Source organism: Lucilia cuprina, chromosome 4 (genome assembly GCF_022045245.1).
Source record: "Lucilia cuprina isolate Lc7/37 chromosome 4, ASM2204524v1, whole genome shotgun sequence".
Taxonomy (NCBI): Eukaryota; Metazoa; Arthropoda; class Insecta; order Diptera; family Calliphoridae; genus Lucilia; species Lucilia cuprina.
The window spans coordinates 89,772,364-89,794,883 of NC_060952.1; the positions used below are offsets into that span (position 1 = coordinate 89,772,364).

A 22,520-nucleotide genomic window follows, 5' to 3' on the forward strand; every position below is an offset into this window, starting at 1 on the left:
TGAGTCGATTTCCCTTTGTATGTCCGTCTATCCGTCTGTCCGTCCGTCTGACTGTCTGTCCGTCCATGTAAACCTTGTAACCAATCTAAAAGTCGCATATATAAAGATGATTCAATTAAATTTATCACATGGTCTTCTATTGTTCCAGGGATGAAACCTATTGAAAATAGTTAAGATCGGTCCATTATTTCACTTAGCCCCCATACAACTGAACCCTCGATTAGTGCTTGTAAACCTTGCAATTTAACAACAGGTCGCGATTTTGGAGATAATTCAATGAAATTTTGCACATGATCTTCTATTGTACCGGATATTCATTCTATTATTTCACCTAGCCCTAATACAAACCTGCCGAATAGGGCTTTTAAATACATAGTTATGTTTAATGTACTCGTATCTCGCCAAAAAGCTACAAAACCAAGTTCTATACTAGCCTTAATGACCCTTATGAATTTTATAATAAATGGGCCTCATTTGACCCTAGCCCTTATAAAAACCTCCTTCAAAATTTGACTTAAATGTCCACAATTCAACAACAAATGGCTTATCTGAGCCAAGGTACAATTGAACTTAATGCTTTATTATGAACTCTTAATCACATTTTATTTTTATAGCAGGTGTAGTTTATTTCCTGGTCGGCCTCGTACGACTTTAATTTTTTATTTCTTTTTTTTGACAAACACACAGACTCCCTCTATATGTATCCTCTCATTAAGTTATTGGTAAATTTGGGAGACACCATATGGATTCTGTAAATAATTAACAATATGTACATACAGTTCTAGTGATTATAAACAAATAAAAAAGTCTAAATAATTAGTAGCAAACAGTTTTTATTAGACTAAACATTGAACAACCGAGAAATAATAATAGTTTTTTTTTTATTTATACATACAATTTACTGCTAATATATTCAATATAAAACATAGAAAAAACTACAACTAAAATGACTTCAACTTGTGAATTTCAACTAAATAATTCGAATGCAGTTTATTATAGTGGTGATACGGTTAGTGGTACGATCATTTTGAAAACTATTTCTCCCGTAGTTGTAAGAGGTTGGTAAAGGCATAGATTATCGAGATTTATACTTACATATACATATGTACATATATCTGTACATAACAATGAAACCGTGTGTATTTTAAAGGAATATATATGCAGTTATCAATTGTTTAAAGAGATTTAGTTACTATGACAATTCAATCAATAATTAACCCCGGATTTTTCTTTGGAAATAACCATAAAAACTAAATAAACTCTAAATCGAGAAAAATGCTAAAAAAATCTTACAACCCCAGTGTCCCGTATACGTAAAGGAATTATTTAAGCTTCAGTGAGAGCGAAAGAGACTTTACAAATGTGTATGTATATCAGCGAAAGGCAGAGAGTAAAAAATTTGTTCTCTGAATGGTTTTGTTTGTTTTTATACTCTACACCACTTTAAGTATACCAATCGGTTCAGAATCATTTTCTGAATCGATTTAGCTATGTTCGTCCGTCCGTCAGACTGTAATCAAACTACAGGTCGTAATTTTGAAGATAATTCCATGAAACTAGCTGCATGATCTTCTATTGTCTTAGGACAATTTGTGGGATCTGTGGGCTTCTTGAACAAGACTTTTTCGTTTATTATTTTCACAAAGTTTTATTGCAAAATTCAAAATCTAGTTGCAGTTTATAACATTAATTTAAAAAATTTAATTCTTTAAAAAAATCGGATAAAGATACATATATCTTCCAAAACAAATATCATATATTCTCTAATTTTAGATATATGTATAATTTTTCGTGGTGAAGGTAAGGTAAATTGGAGTGAAACAGAAAGACGAAAAAAATCAAATGGTACTTACGAAAATCGTACGGTCTATTTCAAATCAAATGAGCTTTATGTGAACAATACTACAACTCTACACGGTAAAAGAACATTGCCTGCAGGAACTCATACATATACATTAAACATACTTCTACCGTTACAATGTCCCACCTCGTGCGAAGGACGCTGGGGTCATATACGTTATGAACTTAAGCTTAAACTTAATAGACCTTCAGATTATGATATTGATTTTAGTATACCTTTAAGTATAATTGAACGAATAGATTTAAATTTAAATCCTGCTTTTAGGGTGAGTTTTTATTTAATGTAGAATCAAAATATTGAATATTAAATTGAATATCTAATTTATCAATTATAGATACCCATGGAAAGTGATGATATTTTCAGTTCCTGTTGTTGGTCTTGTTCGGGTGGTAGTATTAATACCACACTTACCATTCCGTTTAGTGGCCATGCCATCGGTCAAACAGTCAAGTATTCTCTTTATATTAAAAATCAAACAATGGACGATATTTATGGTTACACAATAGAATTTATACGTGATATCACATATACAGTCCGTACGCCTTATTATAAAACACGACTAGATAAACGAATTCTAGAGACAAAGTCCTACAGTGATCAATGTTTACGTTTAAGTACACGTATTTTTGAAGGAAATTTTAATATAGGTTCTACACCGCCCACCACCGAAAATAATAGTATTATAGATGTGCGATATTCATTAAAAATTGATTTAAATATAGATAATTGTTCGAGTGATAATATCATAACTGTACCTATATTTATTGGTACCATACCACTAAGAGCGGCAACGTCAGATGTTATGGACAACGAAACTTTTATAGGTGTGATATCGGAGAATGACCAAAGAGGCACTGATTTACCTCCAAGTTATCAGGAATTAGGTAAGTATAGTATTTATACAATGTAATAGTTATTAAAGAAACAGTTTTTTTTTCTTTAAATAGGTCCACCCACATTCGAAGAAGCCATACGCTGCAACTCACCCTTTATAGATATTGATGGTAATGATCATAATCGTCATGTTGACTTTAGGCCATTATATCCTTTGTATACTCATAACTAAGTTACCTCATATTACTCTATGCATTTGAATTTGTTCGGATCTGTTACGGAATTCTCTTCCGATTGGAAATGTAATGTTGATTTATTGAAATCAAGATAATTTTTATTAATAATTTTTAGATCGGAATGTGTGACACTCCTGTATATTAAGGTCGTATAGTTTTTGTTGTTTTTTGTAAATTTTCAAATAAAAATATATAAAACCAAAAATTTAAAAATTAATTCAATCGACTGAAAATGCCTTTTAAATAAAAATATATAATTCCTATGTATTTCCAACAGGTGAGTTCAAAAATTGTTATGAAAATTTCTGGTTAGCTCTACACGCAGAGAAAAAACATGGTTCGGCATGGTTAGCACAACTATTCTATGTTATTTGTAACAATATTTTGTTGTCATAACCTAACAATTGTTATTTTTATTGAACTTCATCAATATTTTAGTTACTGAAAAAATTTATATGTTTATGACAATTATAAATTTGAGAATGATTCTCTGAAAAATAATTAATTTTACAACAACTAAATAATGATAATTATTTAAACATATTATGTTATTTAGATAAATTTAAACTATCAAATAACCATTAAATGGTAGGATTTTACACGTTTATCCATATAATGTTTAAGATATAAGTAAAATACGTTTACTATTAAAAATAGTTTGGTATCCCCAATTTTCTATCAGTTGTATGGTTTATTCGTACTAGATAGGATTAAATAAATTGTTAAACAATCGCAGTGTTAAAATAATTGTAAAAAATAAATAATATCGAAAAATATAATAGGAAACAAAAGAAATAAATAAATAAAATAGTGTACATAAAAAATTAATAATTAAAAAAATTAAATTGTGTTTATATTGGCATGAAAGTGTGGATATATATTTTTATGGGAATATCAGTGTTTGGAAGTTTTGTGTTTGTTTAAAAGAAAATTAACAAATAATTACATTTTACGCCGAGCACATTAAATTAACCATATTATGTTTAATATGTAACCATAACATGGTTACTTGAAGACATGTGTCTACTTGTAACCATAATATGGTTACTTGAAGAAATAATATGATTACTTGATGACATTATATGATTACATGAAACCATAATGTGGTTGCTTGAAACTACAATATGATGCTACAACATCACATTATGATTAATAAAACTATATTATGATGAAATATTTGGACTATGATTAATCATAATATGATTGATTATTATACTAATAATGATCATGATATGATATTTCTTTATAGTAAAAATGATCATAATATGTTTTAACTTTAACCATAATTCTAACCATAATATGTTGCTCTCAGATTATGGTTACCACAACTATATTTTTTCTCTACGTGTAGTTTTCGAGATATTGTAGTTTTTGTAAAAACGTCATTTAAGACATTTATGGTATTTATACCCTACACCACTTTTGTGGGGAGGATATTTTGAGTTTGTGCTGATGTTGATAACTCACAATAATATTGTTTCTATACCCAACTTAAAGTATATTAATCGGCTCAGAATCATGTTCTGAGTCGATTTAGCTATGTCCGTCTATCCTTGTAATCAAACTAAAGTAGCAATTATTTAAGATTGGTCCATTATTTGCCCCTTTAAAAATTTAATTTAAATGTCCACAATTTTATTAAACAATAATTGTCTTAAGTACATATATCTGAGGCAAGGTACAATTCAATTTAAATGATTTACCATTAAAACTATACTTTATTTTTGTAAAATGGTCGGTAACATATTATATGGTCGGCCCCGTCCGACTATAATTTCTTTCTTGTTTAGTTTCTGAGAACCCGACCTATCTTTCAGAACCGGACCAATATTCGTAGAGTTATTTATCTACATAATAATTTACATAAAAATATCTGTCATTAGAGTGTAATCATGTTATTACAGTATACCTTGGATGTCCAGCATCGAAGTTGATAATTTTACTTTTTTGTTTTATCCTTATAACTTTAATTAAGGATAAAAGAATTTGATTTATTTTACAATTTAGTACCAACACATAACAACCAAAACATTTTTAAATAACAATTAGAAATTCGTTAAAAATTTAGTGAAATATTTTGAAAACAATTCGTGATTTTTGGTTTTTTTACTTTGATCTTTATACATCATGTTACATAAAACATATATACAATTATGAGACTGAAAAAAGATCCTTACAAAGATCAAAAACTATATTTTTTAAAAGAAAGGACATTGCATTTATCCCCAATAATAAAAGCCCTATTCGGGGGGTATGGTTGTATGGGGGCTAAGCGAAATAATGAACCGATTTCAACCATTTTCAATAGAGTTCGTCGTTGTGACAAAAGAAGAGTTTGTGCCAAATTTTATTTTCTTGAAAATTGCACCTGTAGCGTGCGTACAAGGTTTACATGGACACTCAAACAGAAAGTCTGATAGACAGCAGATTGATATACATTAAGGTGACCAATATTTTTGGGTTTTACACACAGCAGCGTAGATGAATAATCTCCTCGCTTCTATACTGGTGTAGGGTATAAATATCGAAATAAAATTTATCATAAATGTTTCTGAATCGGTTCATAGTTAGTTAAGCTTAAATTATTTTGTGTTTATTTCCAAGACAAGCGTTACGTTTTTAAATGTTCTATAAGTGCACAAACGTGGTAACGGTACGGTACGTTGCAGTACGTGAACGGCAACGTTCGGGTAATTCTACCTTAATAAATAAATAAATAGTAAACCAATTTTACAAAAATTTTACGGAATTACGTTTCTGTACACAAAATTAATTAATTTCAAATTTTTTTGAAATATCTTTAGTAATCAACAAAATCAGTTAATGTGTGCTTTGATCAATTATAGACCGATCCGGAAAGATGTTGACAATATATATTTAAGTCTTATATTACCCCAATATGTGTGAGCTATGAACAATTATGGTTCAATCCGGAAAGATGTTCACAATATATATTTAAGTTGGTTATTAAGCTAATATCTTAATTAATTAAAGATATGTATGCGTTCAGGTGATTTTCGGGAGTTGACCTAATATGGAAGCTACGACCAATTATTTCGCAGAGTGATTTATATATTCATGACAAATTTTATCCCAATATATTTATTAAGCATATGTTCGTTGTATGATTTATGTTGTTCGTTAATATGATTTTCGGTTTTGGATTTTATGCTATGACTGTTTATAGAACGATCGAAAAAACATTTTTCGAAATTAGTTAATACAAAAACAGATATACTTACATTTACTATCAAATGAAAGATCTTTATCGTTTAGTGATCTTTATAAGTGAAACTTATATAGCTATGGACCACACTGGAAAATAATTAAAAATCACTCTATATATACACAAGACCTATTTCTGTTGGATACTTTCATTTCTTAATTCAGTTTACAAATTTTTGTATGTGGACCTTATATGGACCGATAAAAAACTACATTAAATTTATAAAATTTTGATTAAAGCTGTTAAAATGCATTAGTGTGTATTATGGTATAAGGGATATAGGTAATTTTGAATACCTTCTAAAGAAACTTGAAAAAAATTATTAAATTAACTCTGACAGATTCTGCAAAAAGAATTTGAGTTTTGGATATCATAAATGGTCTTAAACCTTAAAAAATCTGTTCAATATGTTTTTGGGATCTTATCAAAATAAATACTAAATATATATGTTAAAAATGTTTAGAATTTATAAATGTTTATTATAGCTGAAGGGTATTTAAGATTCGACAATATTGTATATAATACTTTTGTTAAAATGTTTGATGTGTTATCACTCAAACATTTGTGATAACCAACCAAATATATTATTTATATGTATATGTATATAAAATATCTGCTTTCTCACTATTGCCAGATCTTACGATTTTAAATGCGAAAAATACTAATTAAACACTTATTGACATTTTTGAGTAATTTTTAATTATTAATAGAAGCATAAAATGTATTGTTTATTGATAAATCTGGCAACCGTGAGCCCCCATGGAAGCATTTATATATACACATGTATATGAAATATCTAAATGTTTAGTAACAAAAAATATTTCGAAGAATGCATACTAAACGACGCATTTAAATTTGCCGGTTAATTAATTTCTGAATATATACGTTTATTTTTTCATTGTTTTAATTTACTAAAACCAAACAACTGTTGATGTAAACTTTATATGATATTTGAGAATATAATTAGTAAATAAATAAAAATATTACCAAATAATGCCTTCAACATGTGAATTTAATTTGAACAAACCTAATGCAGTTTATCAAAGTGGCGAAACAGTATGCGGTGCAATTCTTCTAAATACTACCACTCCCAAAGATGTCAAAGGTAAGTAAATCTTAAGTGTTAAGGTATTTTTCTGATGGGGACTTTAAAGGGGGGTAAGGTCAAATATGGACTAATCCCCACAAAAGTTCATAGAGTTATTTGGGGTCATACATATCTTGTTTATGTCGAATTTCGTCGCCATATAATTATTTGAAGCCAGTAATCAGCATTATAGTAATTTTATAAAAGAGACCTTATATGGGAGGTAGGGCTAATTATGGTTTTTAATCCGCCATAATGCAGAATTTAATTTCGGAAGTCAAAAAACTTGACTTAGGAGAAATTTCGTGACATTTGCTTTATAAACAACGAATTTATGAATGTTTGAAGCTTTATACACTATATTCCGGGGGGTATAATTGTATGGGGGCTATGTGAAATTGTTGACCGATTTTGTCCATTTTCATTTTTCCATTTCTGATTAATATATAATATTTTTTCTTCCTATCTCTTTTTTGTGAACGCTATCGTGACAAAAAAATGACAGACGGATGGACATAGCTAGATCGTATTAGAATCTTATGAGGGCCCAAAATTTATACACTTTATGGAGTCTATGAAGAATATTTCGATGTGTTACACACGGAATGACAAAATCACTATACCCCCCATCTTTTTTGATGTTGGGTGTACAAATTACGATCAATTCTACATTAACTTAAATGCGGAAGTGTAGTGTATGTTGGAATAAAAAAGTATGTTTGTCAAGCCGCCATTTGGCCCATTAAAATTTTCAGAGTCCGACATCAGGGTTTTGAAATACATATGTATATGAGGATTTCATATAAAATGACTCAACTTTTGAGCGACTAAAAATCTTTAAAAAGGAAAGGAGCTAAGCTATTTTTAAGCAAAAAGTAAAAGTTGTCCGTTTCGGGAAAAAGTCTATAAAATTTTTAATTTAAAAAATCAAACTGTTTCAAATCTTTGGTCACTTGACATGAAATCCCTTATATAAAAAAACTCAGTTTTTGACCATATTTCAGTCGTTTTCACTGCGTGAAGACATCTTCATATTTTAATTTTGCCATGTCATACGAAAGTCCAAACTATTTACTTTTAAAAAAATCTGTATATTCATCGTTAAACAAATCTAAAAGGTGTCTTCGTGAAATAACCCATATGAGGACCTAATATTATGGAATTCCTGAGTGTCATCAAGTCTTATATAGAACTTGGTTCATGCAGCTTTTTGTCGAGATAACATAATTATGAACCAAAAAGCCCTATGCGACGGGTTCAGTTGTATGGGGGCTAGGTGAAATAATGGACCGATATAAACCATTTTCAACATGCTTCGTCTACGGCACCATAAAAGATCACGTGCCAAATTTCATTGAATTATCTCCAGTTGTATAAATACCGACAGGCTTTGTCCCTGTGACAATAGATGATAATGTACCAAAATTTCATTGAATTATCTTCAAAAATGCGACCTGTAGTTTGATTACAAAGTTAACATGAAAGGACGGACAGACGGACATAGCTTAATCGACTCAGAAATGATTCTGAGCCGAATGGTGGACTAAACAAAATTCTATCATTATCTCATTTCAGATATATGCATAACATTATACGGCAAGGCGAAAGTTAGTTGGAAAATAACTAGAAGACAAGGAAAAGTTAATTACACTATACATTATAAATCCAAGGAATTGTACATTGATAATACTACAACTGTTCATGGTGAGGGAACATTACCCGCTGGAACTCATACATACAATTTTCAAATAGCTCTACCATTTGAATGTGCCTCCTCGTGTGAAGGTCGCTATGGTTACATACGTTATACACTAACGCTCAAACTTAATAGACCCTATCGTTTCGATAATATATTCAATAAAGAGTTGACAGTTGTTAAGCCACAAGATTTAAATTTAAGTCCAGCTTTAAGGGTGACTGGTGAAATGTTTTAATAATTTATTCCATAATTAGCTTTTATTCTTTCCCTTTTAGATACCCGTTGAAACTGAGGAGATTTTTAATTCCTGCTTATGGTTTTGCTCGAACGGTAGCATTAATGTAAAACTTACATTACCCTTTGGTGGCTATGCCATAGGTCAAATTGCAAAGTATTCGATACATATAGAAAATCAATCAATGATCGATATTAATGGTTACACCATAGAATTTATACGTAAAATTACCTTTACTGCTCATAAACCCAAACTCAAGACTCGTAACGATGAGACAACTATATATGAGAAATCCTATGATATAAAATGTTTACGTTTGACTACGCGTATTTTTGATGGCACATTTCCAATAGGTTCTACAACTCCTTCCACTCCAGGTGAGAATATTATTAAGGTTCAATATCTACTAAAGATGACTTTAAATATGGCGGGCTGTAATAAGGATAAGAGTTTACACACACCCATATTAATTGGTACTATACCAATGAGAGAGAATGCGATGGAAAATTATCCCACAGCACCTACTCTAACTTTGGATGATCAAACAAGGGATGATTTACCACCAAGTTATCAGGATTTGGGTAAGTACAATGTTTTTGTGATTAGCATTTAGTACAAAATATTTTTTATTATATTTATAGGTCCGCCTTCTCACGAAAAATGTTCGCAGTAATTTTCGCTTTTTTGTAAAAATCGTTTAAATTATAATTTTTTATACCTCAAATATACTTTAGAAATATTTATAAATTAAGTAATAATATTCTAATCGCTAATTTGTAAGTACATTTTTATGTTTTTTTTTTCTTCAAAATAAACATTATTTTATAAATGAATTTTCGAAATGTGATTCTGTAGACAAACTTAGATACTTGGGGCAATTATCATTCGAATTTTGAATATTCAATTAATTTTTTAATTGATTGAACAACATTTTCTAGGAATATTAATAATTCTTAATTTTATGAGACAATTTATGAAATTCTTTATATGAAGCATGGATGCGAATAAGGGCGTAAAGACCACCTTTTCAAAATCGCGTTTTTTCGCATAATTATATTAAACTAACCTTTTTACATCTATTCATAAAAAAATAAATTGAAAAATATAAATTTTTCGCTAAAATAGATAGTTTTAAAAGCACGATTTTTAAATACTATTTATTTTTGGGGTAAAAATATTAGCAATTTAATGTATTTTTCTGTAAAAAATCGTATAAATTTTAACTCTAATTGCACCAAATTTGCAGAATGGTTGGAAAACATTTCAAATTTATTAATTTTTTAATTATATTGCAAAAAAGATTATTATTGAATGAATTCTTTAAGTATGAATGTGTGGACAAGAAGAAGGGCGTATATCCATAACTATAGTTATATTTTAAAAAAATATTATATCTTGTTATTTTCGGATTATTTTAGTTAAAGAGGTCCTATCCAATTTGATAATGAACTAAGATAATAATGTGGTTCGCTGATTTTGACAATAACGCAATAAGGTGCGATTTAAAGATTTTTCTAAGAAAGATTTTTCTAAGTACAATTTTTACTAAAATATATGGATATATGCCCTTATTCCATTTTAGCAAAATTTCAAGTATTAATTTTGGCAAGTTGTGACTCGAATTTTTTACTGAGTTTTAGCACAGGGATAGATGTGAGTTATATTTATGCATATATGTGAAAAAAGTAGGAAAAAATGCCGATTTTAAAGTTTTATGATGTTTTTATCGTCTCCTGTAAAATTTCCCAAATGGTTTATACGCCCTTATTCGGCTCCATGCTTCATATGTTCAGTTGTGACAATAAAGTGATATTTTTTGTAAATGCTGAACGCATTGTTAAAGGTCGATTCTTAAATAATTCTCTACCAAACAGTTTAACTCATTTGATTAATACATTGATAAAAAATAAATTTTATTTTTATTAAATATTGTCATTAATTGTTTTGATTAATTAGTTATTTGGAAAAAAATATATATATTAGGTAATTGATATCATCATTTTGATTATAGATATGTGCTAAACTTGCTTGATAATTACTATGATAATTGCAAGTTATTTTCAGTTTTTTTCTGTGTAAGCAGTTTAGTAAAATCGGTAAAAAAAAGACTATCTCGAAAATAATTAAGTTTTTATCTTGAAAATAATTAAGTTTTTATTTTTTTTACCAAAGGATCTATTATGTTCAAACTCAAAACATTCGAAACAAAACTATGAATAGTATATAATTTAAATACACTGAAAAAATCAATGGCTAATATATACGAAAAATTACGTACATTGTACGAATCGTTCGTTGTTTCGCACCACGAAATTATTTCGTAATATATAAAAATACACAATCAATATTTAACAAATTCACCAAAATTTTTTGGTATGTACAACGATATATGTCTGAGGTTTTTAATGTACAATTTTAATAATTTCAAAAAAAAAATTTTTTTGCAAGACTCTCAAATAGTGTGCTAATATCAGCTTTTTATAGGGGTAATTCCCCTATAAAAAGCTGATATCAATACATATTTGGAATTAGTATAAAAAAATCGAAAATATTAAAACGCCGTTTATGAAAAAAGCTATTTATATTACATTTCAGAAAATCACTAAGTTAGTCTTTTTTCCCAAGCTTAAACTCTGTCAACAACTGCTATCCAAATCGTCGCCATAACGTAACAACTTAAAGATACTTAAAAAACATCAATTCTAAATATTTTCCACATTCGGGAGAAACTCAGATTTTAATGCAAACTATCTCTTAAAATGATTATTTCTGATGAAATTTCGATAATAATGCAATTTGTTATCGTGTAATATTAGAGCAAAAATAAATAATAGTTTCCAACAAAAAACAACAAAAAAAGTACTTCCAAAATCATTACATTTATCACCACTTCAAAAGAAGCATGAAGTTAATCGTTTTATTCTTCTGTAGAAGTAATGACTTCGAGTAAGTTAAAAAAATATGTTTGAGGTTTTTTATATAATTGCCTTCAATTTCACTCCCAAAAACAACACCAAAAATAACATAAAAATTACTTCTTCAGAAGGACTTCAGACAATCATTTATAAATATTTAAAATTCATTTGTTGGCGGGAAATTTTTGTTGCTCAACTTTTAATTTTGTATGAGAGATGGGAAAAATTATTTTTCTTTTCCTATTCTGCAGTAAAGACTAAAATCGATTAAAAAAAGACTATCTCGAAAATAATTAAGTTTTTATCTCGAAAATAATTAAGTTTTTATTTTTTTACCAAAGGATCTATTATGTTCAAACTCAAAACATTCGAAACAAAACTATGAATAGTATATAATTTAAATACACTGAAAAAATCAATGGCTAATATATACGAAAAATTACGTACATTGTACGAATCGTTCGTTGTGTCGCACCACGAAATTATTTCGTAATATATACGAAATTGTACGAAATATTTTAGTATTTAGTATTTAATATTTTTGAAAAAAATAATTTACATAAATTGAAAAAAAGGAAATTTGGAAAAAAAAAATATGGTAAAATTTATGAAATATTAATTTATTCAAACATTTTTGTTCATTTTTAAATAAATTTTCTAATTTTAGTTCAAAATTATTCTCCACACGAATTTTCAATTTTTTTTTAATGAAAATAATTCGAGAATAATATTATACTTTTTCTTAAATTTTATAAAAATGTTGTAGTTTTATCTAATCATAATATAATTAATACCATTATGTTTAATTTCGCTAAAATTTAAGAAAAAAATATTACTAAAGGTTTTCGTACTTTCGTAAAAATAGAAAAGGGGTTTTTTAAATAATATTTCGTATTATACACGAAATTTTTGAAAATATTACGAAAATAGATGTTACGAAAGTTGAGCATGAATTATTTTCAGTATAGAAATCATATTATCAGGACCTATATAAGGTCCAATTCCGAAAACCACTTAAATGTACATAACTAAGTAAGAAATAAAGATATTGGATCACTCTGCTGCACTTCCGAAAGGTGGCTAATGAATTATGGACATTCAACTTATTTTCCGAAAAAAACAAGATCGGTCTATAATTGCCATGATTAATTGGTTACAGCTCTCATATAAGATTCACTTCCAAAAAGTGACTATAACACTTAGTGAATTGTGGACATTCAATTCATTTTTGTAATGGGTCAACTGAAGAGCGATCGTTACGAAAATTGACAGTGTTAGTAGTAGTGGTTATGAGATAAAGGGTTCATATCAAAGAGTCCGAAGATTAAGGCAGCAATTGGGCCAATCTCTTTAACATTTATGTTCATATAAAAGATATTTGTGCTGAATTTATTTGTGATACTTGTGTTTATTAGTGAATATTTTACATTTATTTTCTGAAGGCAACTTTTTATGGCAACTTTTATAAAGATACTATAACATTTAACGCAAAAATAGGACAAAAGCAATATTTCGGTCCGGTAGTATGGGGGATATGTGAAATTATAAACCAATTTTCAGTCATTCAGCTCAAAGGGTTTACTTGGATATGCAGACGGATGGACATAGCTTAATCGACTCAGAAAATATTTTTTTTATTTTTAAAGCATATTAACGTGACTAATCAACTTATGCTATATCAAATATAGTGGTGTAGGGTATATGTTAACACAAAATTTAATATAAAAGAGAATTCTAAAATAATGTCTCACTATTATCTATCTAATACTCTCTCTCCCTCTGTCTGTTTTGTATACTTTTTCATATAACAGAGATGGAAACTTCGGTAGTATTGCAAATTTCTAAAAAAAAATATATTATATTTTATGTATTCGATTTTCACTTAAGGAATTTAAAGACATGTAGTGAAATTTAAGCAGATTAATCAACTCATATATAGTTTTGAAGTTTTTTTTCAGCGTTTTTAATAATAGCTCTTGTTGCATACTTAAAATATCAAATTTCCATGTCTGACTTGTGTTTACATTTTGAAAAGTATTATGAATAAATCTAAAATTTCGAATTTGTACATAAAGAGTAATATGTATTTAGATTCTAAATACATATTACTCTTTATGTACAAATTTCTAAAAACTGGTATGATACAATGTTTATAAATTTGTTTTGTATTTTATTAATTCTATTGAATTTTAGAATTTAAGAACATTTTATGAAATAAATATTAAATTACGCACTTTACATTAAAATTTCTCAAATATTTTTAAACAAATATTAATATCAATAAAAAGTTAAATTATGTGTATACACATTAGTATTTTATATACTAAAAAATACAAAAAATATAAAATAAAATAATTTCTTTTTTTTTGAAAAATGTCTTCAATATGTGAATTCGAGTTAAGCAATTCCAATGGTGTTTACTATAGTGGAGAAATTCTTTGCGGTGCGATAATTTTAAAGACTTCATTCGCCAAAGATATTAGAGGTAAGTAAATTAAATTTGTTGTAGTTAGTACTTTGTGCCGGCTAATGTAAATATTAACATTAAATGTTTCTATAAATGTTTTAGAAAAATATTCACACGTATATATTTAGGAATGTAGGGAGTGTATTTGTTTGTTGCAGGGTTGGAAAAATTCACACAATTGTAGTTTTTTAGTACAATTAGCTCTTCAAACGTACAATGATACACCAATGACCCATTTTCTTTTTAAAATTTTATTTCTAACAACCGACTTTGTTCGATTTTTTACTAAACTTCGAGGGAGGATGTTGAAAAGAATACTGGAAGAGATTACAATCAAACAACATCTAACAAAAAGAGTAATTTTTAAGATTATATTTTGGTGCGATCGCTTTTATATTGTTTACACTTTTCAAAAAAAAAAACTTAATTTACTTACTGAAGAAGACGGTTCGGAATGCATTCAAATTTTGTACAATTTGAAAATTTCATTTACCATCCCTGAAGTTCATTGTTCAACCTTGAATTAGATTTCTAATAAAAACAAAAATACACAATCAATATTTAACAAATTCACCAAAATTTTTTGGTATGTACAACGATATATGTCTGAGGTTTTTAATATACAATTTTAATAATTTCAAAAAAAAATTTTTGCAAGACTCTCAAATAGTGTGCTAATATCAGCTTTTTATATTGATATAACAATACATATTTGGAATTAGTATAAAAAATCGAAAATATTAAAACGCCGTTTATGAAAAAAGCTATTTATATTACTTTTCAGAAAATCACTAAGTTAGTCTTTTTTCCTAAGCTTAAACTCTGTCAACAATCGTCGCCATAACGTAACAACTTAATGATAAAAACGGTCAATTCAAAATATTGACCACATTCGGGAGAAACTCAGATTTTAATGCAAACTATCTCTTAAAATGATTATTTCTGATGAAATTTCGATAATAATGCAATTTGTTATCGTGTAATTTTAGAGCAAAAATAAATAATAGTTTCCAACAAAAAACAACAAAAAAAGTACTTCCAAAATCATTACATTTATCACCACTTCAAAAGAAGCATGAAGTTAATCGTTTTATTCTTCTGTAGAAGTAATGACTTCGAGTAAGTTAAAAAAATATGTTTGAGGTTTTTTATATAATTGCCTTCAATTTCACTCCCAAAAACAACACCAAAAATAACATAAAAATTACTTCTTCAGAAGGACTTCAGACAAACATTTATAAATATTTAAAATTCATTTGTTGGCGGGAAATTTTTGTTGCTCAACTTTTAATTTTGTATGAGAGATGGGAAAAAATTATTTTTCTTTTCCTATTCTGCAGTAAAGAGTAAAAGTAGAATCGGATGAGGTTCTATAATTACAAAGTTCATGAGGGTCATCAAGGCTAGTATGGATCTTGGTTTTGCAGCTTTTTGTCGAGATACGAATATATTATGAACTTAAAAGCCCTATTCGATGGGTTCAGTTTTATGGGTGCTAAGTGAAATTATGGACCGATATTAACCATTTTCAATAGGCTTCGTCCCTGGGACTTAATTTCATTAAATTATATTCAAAATTGCGAACTATAGTTAGATTATAAGGTTTACATGAACGGGCAGACAGACAGACAGATGGACGGACGGACGGACAGACGGACCAAAATTATTGTGCATTACAAACATCAGCACAAACCCCAATAAAGTGGTGTAGGGTGTATAATCAAGTCTGGTTTAATGCGATCTGTAGTTTGCAATGTTTACATGGACTAACAGACGGACGGACGTAAATGGCATAAAGCACTTAATCGACCAATAAAAGAGCAATAAAACAGGTAAAAATTCTTGTGTAAAATGTGTCACTTTGTAAAGTTTTTTTGGAGTTCGAGTAATTAAAGAAACATACCTATTTAACGGACCTCTTCTTTAATAACCTCTTGTCCCATCAAGTTGAATGAAAATATTTGTCATAAGTTTACCAAATTAAAATAAATTTTTTCTTATATATTTCTCTTATTTTAGACATACGTATCATATTTCGTGGCGAGGGTAAAGTATGTTGGTCCGAAAATCAAAAACGAAAACATTCAGATGGTAACTATACAAATGAGTCGATTAATTTTGTAGCAAACAAACTGTATATAGACAACGTGACTACGGTTCATGGAGAAGGAACCCTACAACCCGGAACTTATACATATCCATTTGAAATACAACTACCTCTAGAATGTCCCACCGCTTGTGAAGGACGCTTTGGTCATATACGCTATATACTGGCGTTAATGCTAAGAAGGCCATCACGTTTCGATAATACGTTCAGTAAGCCATTGACTGTGATAAAATCACAAGATTTAAATTTAAATCCATCATTTCGGGTAAGTGACAAGATTTCTTATTGACATTTCTTAATTCGGAATATTAATAATAACATTTTTTTAGACTCCTGTTACAAGTGAGGATATATATAATTCCAGTAGTTGGTTCTGTTTGGGCGGCAAAATTACTGCTACACTTTCAATACCCTTTGGAGGTTATGCTATTGGTCAAAGGATAAAGTTTACACTTCAAATCCAAAATCAATCAATGTACGATCTCAATGGCTATTCTATAGAATTTAATCGTAATATGAGATTTACTGCCCATTCACCGCATCTCAAATCACGTGATGATATTACCATATTATATAGAAAAACTTATGATAATCTTTGTAAAACTACTCGTATATTTAATGGTGATTTTCAAATAGTTTCTACACCACCCACTACTGAGAATACGGGTATTTTACGTGTAAATTATATATTACAAGTTATTTTAAATACAGGAGGAGGTTGTAATGCAAAGAAAGTTAAGAGTGTAAGATTACCAATATTTATTGGTGATGTACCATTAAGAGAAAGTTTTGCATCAACAGAGCCCATTGAAAGTGATAATTTTATAGCGACTACTCCAACGGCACCTGATCTGATTTTGGATGAGGAAAGTGATAATGATTTACCACCAAGTTATCAGGAATTATGTAAATACTTTAAATGGATTTTAAATATTGATATAAATTAATTGTATTATATTTTATTTGATTTTAGGTCCTCCATCCTTTGAAGAAGCTATACGTAGTGGTTCACCATTTATAGATATTGAGTTAGATGAACATAATCGTCATGTAGGATTTAGTCCATTGTATCCCACGTATTCATAAAGTATGTTCAAATATATTTTTTATAATTTTTAATAAATTTTTGTAATAAAACTAGAAAATTATAAAAAGTCCACGCTTGTTAAAGTCTACTTTGGAGCTTCTCAAGATAACAGAGGAGATGTCCATGGTATACTTATCAAGGAGAGTAGAGTATCAAAATATACTGAAATATTTGAGCACAGTCAAAATGTATTGTGTATTTCAATATTCTGTCGATATTATCTGGAACTTTCTCAGATACTCCTAATTGTTTATGCAACAGATTCTATTGTGATCGATTGCATAATACAAATTTATTCCTCATACGTACCGAAGTATTACCTGTCACTTTCGTTGTAAAAAGTATTAAACTTTTAGTGCTGGTCCAAAAAAAAAAGAAACTAGCACTAATCAACTTTTGAGACAAACACAACATGAAGCAAGTGAAAATGTTTACTTGCATGTTAAATTTTTAAACCGTGAGCGTATGAGTAATACGATACTCAAACTTGTTTATTTAAAATTTCATCACTACACTCTAATCTCATTCACAACTCTTTGCTGAGCGGAACATTTCATAGTTATTTTCAGAAGGGGACCTCTTATCGGGAAAGAGCTGATCCTAAAAAAATTGCTACAGAGGTTTTGATTTATAAGCTAACTGAAGAAGTGGATATTGCCCATTTTCAATACCAAACAAACCTTATCAATAGAGAATTCTTATAAAAAATTCCAACTGTCTAGCACTTTCCATGTGGTCTCTATCGTGATTTCAACAGACAGACAGACGGACGGACATGACTAGATCGTTTTAGAATTTAATATGGACCTAGAATGTATGTATATACAAACAGAATGACAAAATCAATTTGCCCCCATCTTTTTTGATAGTGGGTATAACAAGTAAGAAATTATAGTAGGGCGAGGCCACCATATAATACCCTACACCTGTTACAAAAATAAAATGTGATTTAGTTTACATAATAATGCATTTAAATTGAATTGTAGTTTTCCTCGGATATACTTAAGCCATTTATTGTTAAATACAACTGCGGATATTTAAGTTAAATTTTGAAGGATCTTTTTATAGGGGATAGGGTCAATATGACCCTATAGTTATAAAGTTCATGAGGGTCATCAAGTCTAGTATAGAACTTGATTTTGCAAGTTTTTATGAAGATACGAGTATATTAAGCATAATTATGAACTTTAAAGCGCAATTCGGAAAATTCCGATGTTAACCAATTTCGAATTGCGTCATGTAGTTTGATTAGAAGAATGGACAGATGGACAGACAGAGCTAAATCGGTTCAGAAAATGATTCTATGCCGATTGTATACACAATATTATTGTGTGTTACAAACATCAGCACAAACTCAATATTCCCTTAATCAATTGCTCTAAATCAGCTATCGAAAAAGTGATAAATGAAGCATTTGAGTGGAGGAGCTTATAAGAGAGAACTTCATCTATATCTGCTTTAAATCATCAATTGACAGAGAGTAAAAAATTTGTTATTTAAAAAGTTTGTTTGTTATTTAATACATTATTGTGACACTACATTTTCACATTTAACTCTTTCACGTACATGGGACAACGGTGTTTCAAGATTTTTAAAATTTTTCTCGATATAGAGCATAAATTTGAGTTCACTGTTAAAGGTTATTTCTAAAGAACAATAAGTTAGTTTTTAGCATTTAATGTCACTACATGCTTAAAAGATTATATCCTAAGATATTCTTCGAAAACATTTTCTCCATTTTTCATAAAAAATTGTCAATATACGTCAAAGTGTCTAGCGGTTTAGTTTTGTGCTCTCTTTCAGCTATCGATAGTGATAAGTAAAACAGTTATAAATGTGACTTCACCAATATCTGATCGCGATTGATGTACGCATGAGAGAGTCAGTTATGGAGAGCTCTTTAGTATTACGGAGATCAGCGTTTAAAATAAATGAACATTTAATATAAAATATTTTTTATATAAAAATTTTAAATATAAATTCTTTATTAATATGATTATATCGTCAATCATAACATTTCGATCTTCTCTGTATATTCATTATTTTCCCTACTTAGTTGACTAGTTGTGGGTATATCGTCTTGTAGATTCTCTTGTAGTTCCTCTGGTAAATCATAATATAAATATTTTGGCTTAAAATCTGTTAAATCTCCAGTAATTTGATGTCGAGTTTTTTTATTCAACTGAACACCAGTCATAAATTCAGCTTCTTTGAAAGTGGATGCTATAGGGAAATAAAAGAAAAATTTAATTGAATATTTTAAACAAATATAATAATCAAATAATTAATTTAAACAAATTATAAAAATATTTCTAAAGCCCCTTTCACACGAGCACACAAGTAATATGAACTGTCAAAAATTTTTATAAAAGAGTATAAATGGGACAGTTGAGAGAAAATAAGTGTGGTCAATTCGCAAGTTATATGGCTCTCTTTATTTTTTGAAATTATTCGAAGAACAATCAAAGCTTTAGGATGTATTTTTATGTACACTTATACAAAAAAGTAAAACAGCTGTTACCATCTTACTTTATTATTGTTTTATAACAATCGTGTAAACACAAGAAAATATAAATCTAACGATTATAGAATTTCATTTTACTTTTTCATTAGACATTGTGATCATGTGAATGACCCTTTAAAGGACTAGTCCAAAGATTTATAAAAATCTAAGCCATAGACTAGTCAGGAGCAAAAAAATTGTCCTAGATTTATACATTAATTCAACAGCCAACAGATTGATCAAGATACTAGATTATAAAATAGTTCATAGACTAGTCGATATTTTAAAAACTGATTTATCTATAGCACTAATGTTATACCTTTTCGCTAGACTAGACCACAGATTATACATTATATATAGACTAGTCCATAGAATATATAGAATATATAAACTTGTCAATATAGAGTTGGACGGTCGTATCTATTTTAGTTCTCGTCTATATAATACCTGTTTTTGATGTTGATACGAAAATGTATACAAGAAATATAATAAGAACTTACTCAAAGATCCCATCGAAGCACTGATTTGTGTCGCTTGCATAACAACGATATTCGGCTGCATATCCATTACAGATGGCAAAGTCAACTCTTCCATTGATTTAGCGACTGTTATTGAAGCCACATTATTATTGTTGTACATGGTCATATTAAGAGGCACAATTTTAACATCACTTTTCAGCGATACAGTACCCATTAAAATGGGTATTGTAGTTCTAACCCATCTCTTTTTATTTTGACATTTTACCAAAACTTCCAATTCATATTGTAAACCTATGCACCTACATTCATCAAAGGCCATAGTGGGCGGGACTGGTGGTATAAAAATTTGCTGTAAATGTTGTATGATATTTGAATTTTGACCATATAAACTATGAATATTTGAGGCAATTGTTGTAATTTCGGTTGTGGTTTGTGGCGTTTTTTCATTTATAAAACCTTTATAGGTAGCTATACGATTTAAATTACTGGTTATAGAATTAAGTTTTAATTTGGCCAAATTTGTTAGTTTTATATGAACACAGATACATTCGCCGGCTATAAAAGCTTTTTGTGGTACACTGACATAAAGATGTAGCGGCTTTTGCCAGAATTTTAAACAGGACTTTTTTTCCAATTGCTCTTTTTCTTCGGGCAATTGTACAGCTGCATCTAATAGTCTTAAATCCTTTAATTGTTCAATATGTATAGCTGAGTTATAGACTTGTTCTATATGATCGGAATAATCAGCATTAACTGTTAACTCATAACGTATAAAACCCAAAGGACTATCAAATGTGGAGGGCACATTTTGTGGTATGTGTACCATAAAATTGTAGGTATATCTTCCCGGTTCTAAAGGCTTGAGATTAGCCATTTCTGAACCAATTAAATAATTTGTAGTAGACACATAATCTTCTCTATTTTCTATATAAATTTTAGGTTTTTGTTTTTGCGATTTTTTAACTTTTTCTGGTTTTTCCCATCTGGTACAAGCAAACCCCGCGAATTGTAGTGATAAAGCTTTAAAATATGTGGAAAAGAAAAATAATTAATATTAAGAAGTAAACACTTATTATTATGACTCATTTATTATTTTTGGTTATTCACCTTTTATTACTATAGTACTGGTACCATTAACATTAAAAATCACTTGACCTTTGATAACTTCACCGGGCCGATAACATTGGTTGGCATTTTCAAATTCTATTGTACATGATGTTGTACACATCTTCACTTTTTTTCTGAGATTTATTTATTTACTTTATTTTTTTTTAATAACTTCTTGCGTTAACTTTTAATATTTTTCTTATGACTAGCAACTGCTAACTGTTTGTCTACTATTGTCAGTGCATTATTTACTTATTTTTATAACGCTATCATTTTTAGCAGTCGGTCGTTCAGTTGCTATTATCTTATCAATAAATTGTTAATCGATAATTCAATATGTTTTATTTGCAAAATACATACATGTTAAGTCTAGATTTGTTTTAATCTATTTTATTGAATATCTCTTGCACATTTTGAATTTAAAAAAAATAATTAAGCAGTTGAAAAATATGCATCTCTACATCTTGACTTGGTTATTTTATTTGTACTATAGGGCGGAGCTACATTAAACTTAAGATTTTTCATATAATCACATATCAGTCCAAAAATATGTGCAATTTTCGATAAAATTTTAAAAAATTTGGCACATTTTTTTTAATTTTTGATAAAAAATTATTTTTTTAGAAAATTTTTATAAAAAATTTGTTTTTATAAAAATTTTCAATAAAAAATTGTTT

The 22,520-nt window shown here is 28.7% G+C and overlaps 4 protein-coding genes across 4 annotated transcripts; 3 read left to right on the forward strand and 1 right to left on the reverse strand.

The window, feature by feature from the left end:
* Positions 1-737: 737 nt before the first annotated feature.
* On the forward strand, positions 738-3,136 carry LOC111675507 (arrestin domain-containing protein 3-like). Its single transcript, XM_023436279.2, has 4 exons — positions 738-1,058; positions 1,774-2,126; positions 2,196-2,745; positions 2,809-3,136. The coding sequence occupies exons 1-4, from the start codon at positions 947-949 to the stop codon at positions 2,925-2,927; spliced, it is 1,134 nt and encodes a 377-aa protein (XP_023292047.2). The 5' UTR covers positions 738-946; the 3' UTR covers positions 2,928-3,136.
* Positions 3,137-6,989: 3,853 nt separating this feature from the next.
* On the forward strand, positions 6,990-10,011 carry LOC111675508 (arrestin domain-containing protein 3-like). The gene is made up of 4 exons (XM_023436280.2): positions 6,990-7,262; positions 8,820-9,157; positions 9,219-9,759; positions 9,820-10,011. Exons 1-4 carry the CDS (start codon positions 7,151-7,153, stop codon positions 9,849-9,851), a joined length of 1,023 nt encoding a protein of 340 aa, XP_023292048.1. The 5' UTR covers positions 6,990-7,150; the 3' UTR covers positions 9,852-10,011.
* Positions 10,012-14,431: 4,420 nt separating this feature from the next.
* Positions 14,432-17,817, forward strand: LOC111675509 (arrestin domain-containing protein 3-like). Its single transcript, XM_023436281.2, has 4 exons — positions 14,432-14,578; positions 16,580-16,932; positions 16,997-17,573; positions 17,641-17,817. The coding sequence occupies exons 1-4, from the start codon at positions 14,467-14,469 to the stop codon at positions 17,751-17,753; spliced, it is 1,155 nt and encodes a 384-aa protein (XP_023292049.2). The 5' UTR covers positions 14,432-14,466; the 3' UTR covers positions 17,754-17,817.
* A 1,887-nt stretch (positions 17,818-19,704) lies between these two features.
* Positions 19,705-22,075, reverse strand: LOC111675510. The gene is made up of 3 exons (XM_023436282.2): positions 21,844-22,075; positions 20,758-21,756; positions 19,705-19,977 (listed from the first exon to the last, which is right to left on the reverse strand). Exons 1-3 carry the CDS (start codon positions 21,962-21,964, stop codon positions 19,763-19,765), a joined length of 1,335 nt encoding a protein of 444 aa, XP_023292050.2. The 5' UTR covers positions 21,965-22,075; the 3' UTR covers positions 19,705-19,762.
* Positions 22,076-22,520: the final 445 nt, after the last annotated feature.